The following is a 2,084-nucleotide window of genomic DNA, read 5'->3' on the forward strand; positions in this document are numbered from 1 at the left end:
CAGATCACGTGATCTCCAAGGTAAGACCTCACCATTTTTCCAGGGTATCATATTCCTTTATATGAGTAACTGTTTTGTTATCTGTGCGTTGGACTGACAAACACACATGAACATCTTAATACTATTAGAATGGTACTGTTCATGCAATAAGAGTTGGAATTCCCTTGTTTAGTTTTTCCCAATGGCTGATATCAGGATCTGAATATCTCATTGGTTTTTATAGTGTTCCCAGTAAGGGTATTACTACGTGGGTTTTATTATTCCATCACCCAGTGAAATGATTCATGAAGACAAATTCTTATATATAACTTGAAGAAATTTTAGACAATATAGGTGGACTCCTTTTATGGGAGAGAGTAGCAAATCCAAAGAAATGAAGGGCAAATTGCCCAAGTTTAAATGAGATTTTTGCACAACTGTTCAGATATAGTATCTAGAAATATTATTTTCCAGTTGAACATTTTTTCAATAATTATCTGTTATAGACCCAGTTAGATAATCTGTCGTTGGCTTAAAATATTATTTGTCACTGTTAATTATAGGTTATTTTCATAATAAAAATTCTTTCCTATGACAGACTGCAACTGACCAATGGAAGGCAAGAATCAGACGACAGTGACTGAGTTTCTTTTCTTGGGCCTCACAGATCATGGCCATCAGCAGATTATCCTCTTTGTCATGCTTCTCTTCATCTATGTTTTCACACTCGGGGGTAACTTGGGGATGATCACCCTCATATGGATTGACTCCAGACTCCACACGCCTATGTACTTTTTCCTTAGCCACTTGTCCTTCGTAGACATTTGTTCCTCTTCTTCCATTGCTCCCAAGATGCTGTGTGATATCTTTGCAGAGAAAAGAGGCATCTCTTTCATCGGTTGTGCTGCACAGATGTGGTTTTTTGGTCTTTTTGTGGCAATGGAATGTTTCCTTCTGGCTTCCATGGCATATGACCGGTATATGGCCATCTGTAAGCCCTTGTTGTATACTCTCATTATGTCCCAGCGGGTCTGTGTGCAGCTGGTGGTAGGGCCTTATGTCATAGCTCTTATAAGCACCATGACTCATACAATTCTCACGTTTGGCTTACCCTTCTGTGGCCCCAATGTCATCAATCACTTCTTCTGTGATATTTCACCACTGCTTTCCCTAGCATGTGCAGACACTTGGACCAATAAGTTAGTGCTTTTCGTTTCGGCTGGAGCTATAGGAGTACTCAGTGGCCTGATCATCACGACCTCTTATGTTTGTATCCTAGTGGCCATCTTGAAAATCCAGACTGCTGATGGGAGGCAGAAAGCTTTCTCCACTTGTTCTTCTCACCTGGCAGCCATCTGCATTCTGTATGGGACTCTTTTCTTTATCTATGTTCGGCCTGGCTCAGGTTCCTCCCTAGATATCAATAAAGTGATTTCCCTGTTTTATACGGTGATCATCCCCATGCTGAACCCCGTCATCTATAGCTTGAGGAACAAGGAGGTGAAAAATGCATTCAGGAGCAAGTTTGAAAGAAAAAAAATTCTGAAGATAGATAAAATAGCATTCTAATTGTGCTGCCCAGGGAGGCAATGATGCGATTCAATAATGAATGGTGAAAAGGACTAGAAGCTGAGAATTAGAAGCTCTCTTTAACTCCTGAGTCTGCCAGTTACCAGGTCACTTGTATACTGGAAGTACTGTTTATATTGCTTTTTCTGCAGTCTTCTCCTTTGCGACATGATGCAGAATACGAAAGAATTTCCAGATATATTAGAGGTATAAATATCATTTATGCCAGAAGATAATCCAGGAGAACTTTAACATATTTTTATATGTGGGAAGACATTTTATTCCAGACCAGAAAAGCAAATGTTATAAGGGTAAGCTGACTAGAGTTCATTCATAAAGTTTTCAAAAACTTTGTTAAAAGTTGAACAAAGGAAAATGAGAGAAAAATTGCAAAACAAGCGATTCACAAGGAGTTACTGTTCCAATAGGGAAGTGTTGAAATACACACATGCACACACACATGCATGCACACACACACATGAAACACAGTAGAGAAATGAAACTTTTTTCATCTATCAGATTAGCAAACATTAAAA

At 38.9% G+C, this 2,084-nt stretch overlaps 1 protein-coding gene across 1 annotated transcript; it reads left to right on the forward strand.

Moving 5' to 3' along the window:
* The first annotated feature begins 591 nt into the window (after nucleotides 1–591).
* On the forward strand, nucleotides 592–1,548 carry LOC117031101 (olfactory receptor 5G3-like). The gene has a single exon (XM_033121438.1). The coding sequence runs from the start codon at nucleotides 592–594 to the stop codon at nucleotides 1,546–1,548; it is 957 nt and encodes a 318-aa protein (XP_032977329.1).
* Nucleotides 1,549–2,084: the final 536 nt, after the last annotated feature.

Source organism: Rhinolophus ferrumequinum, chromosome 11 (genome assembly GCF_004115265.2).
Source record: "Rhinolophus ferrumequinum isolate MPI-CBG mRhiFer1 chromosome 11, mRhiFer1_v1.p, whole genome shotgun sequence".
Taxonomy (NCBI): Eukaryota; Metazoa; Chordata; class Mammalia; order Chiroptera; family Rhinolophidae; genus Rhinolophus; species Rhinolophus ferrumequinum.

What these genes read in the sequence shown, in the direction of transcription:
- LOC117031101 (XM_033121438.1), top strand. Translation starts at nt 592, where the DNA reads ATGGAAGGCAAGAATCAGACGACAGTGACTGAGTTTCTTTTCTTGGGC.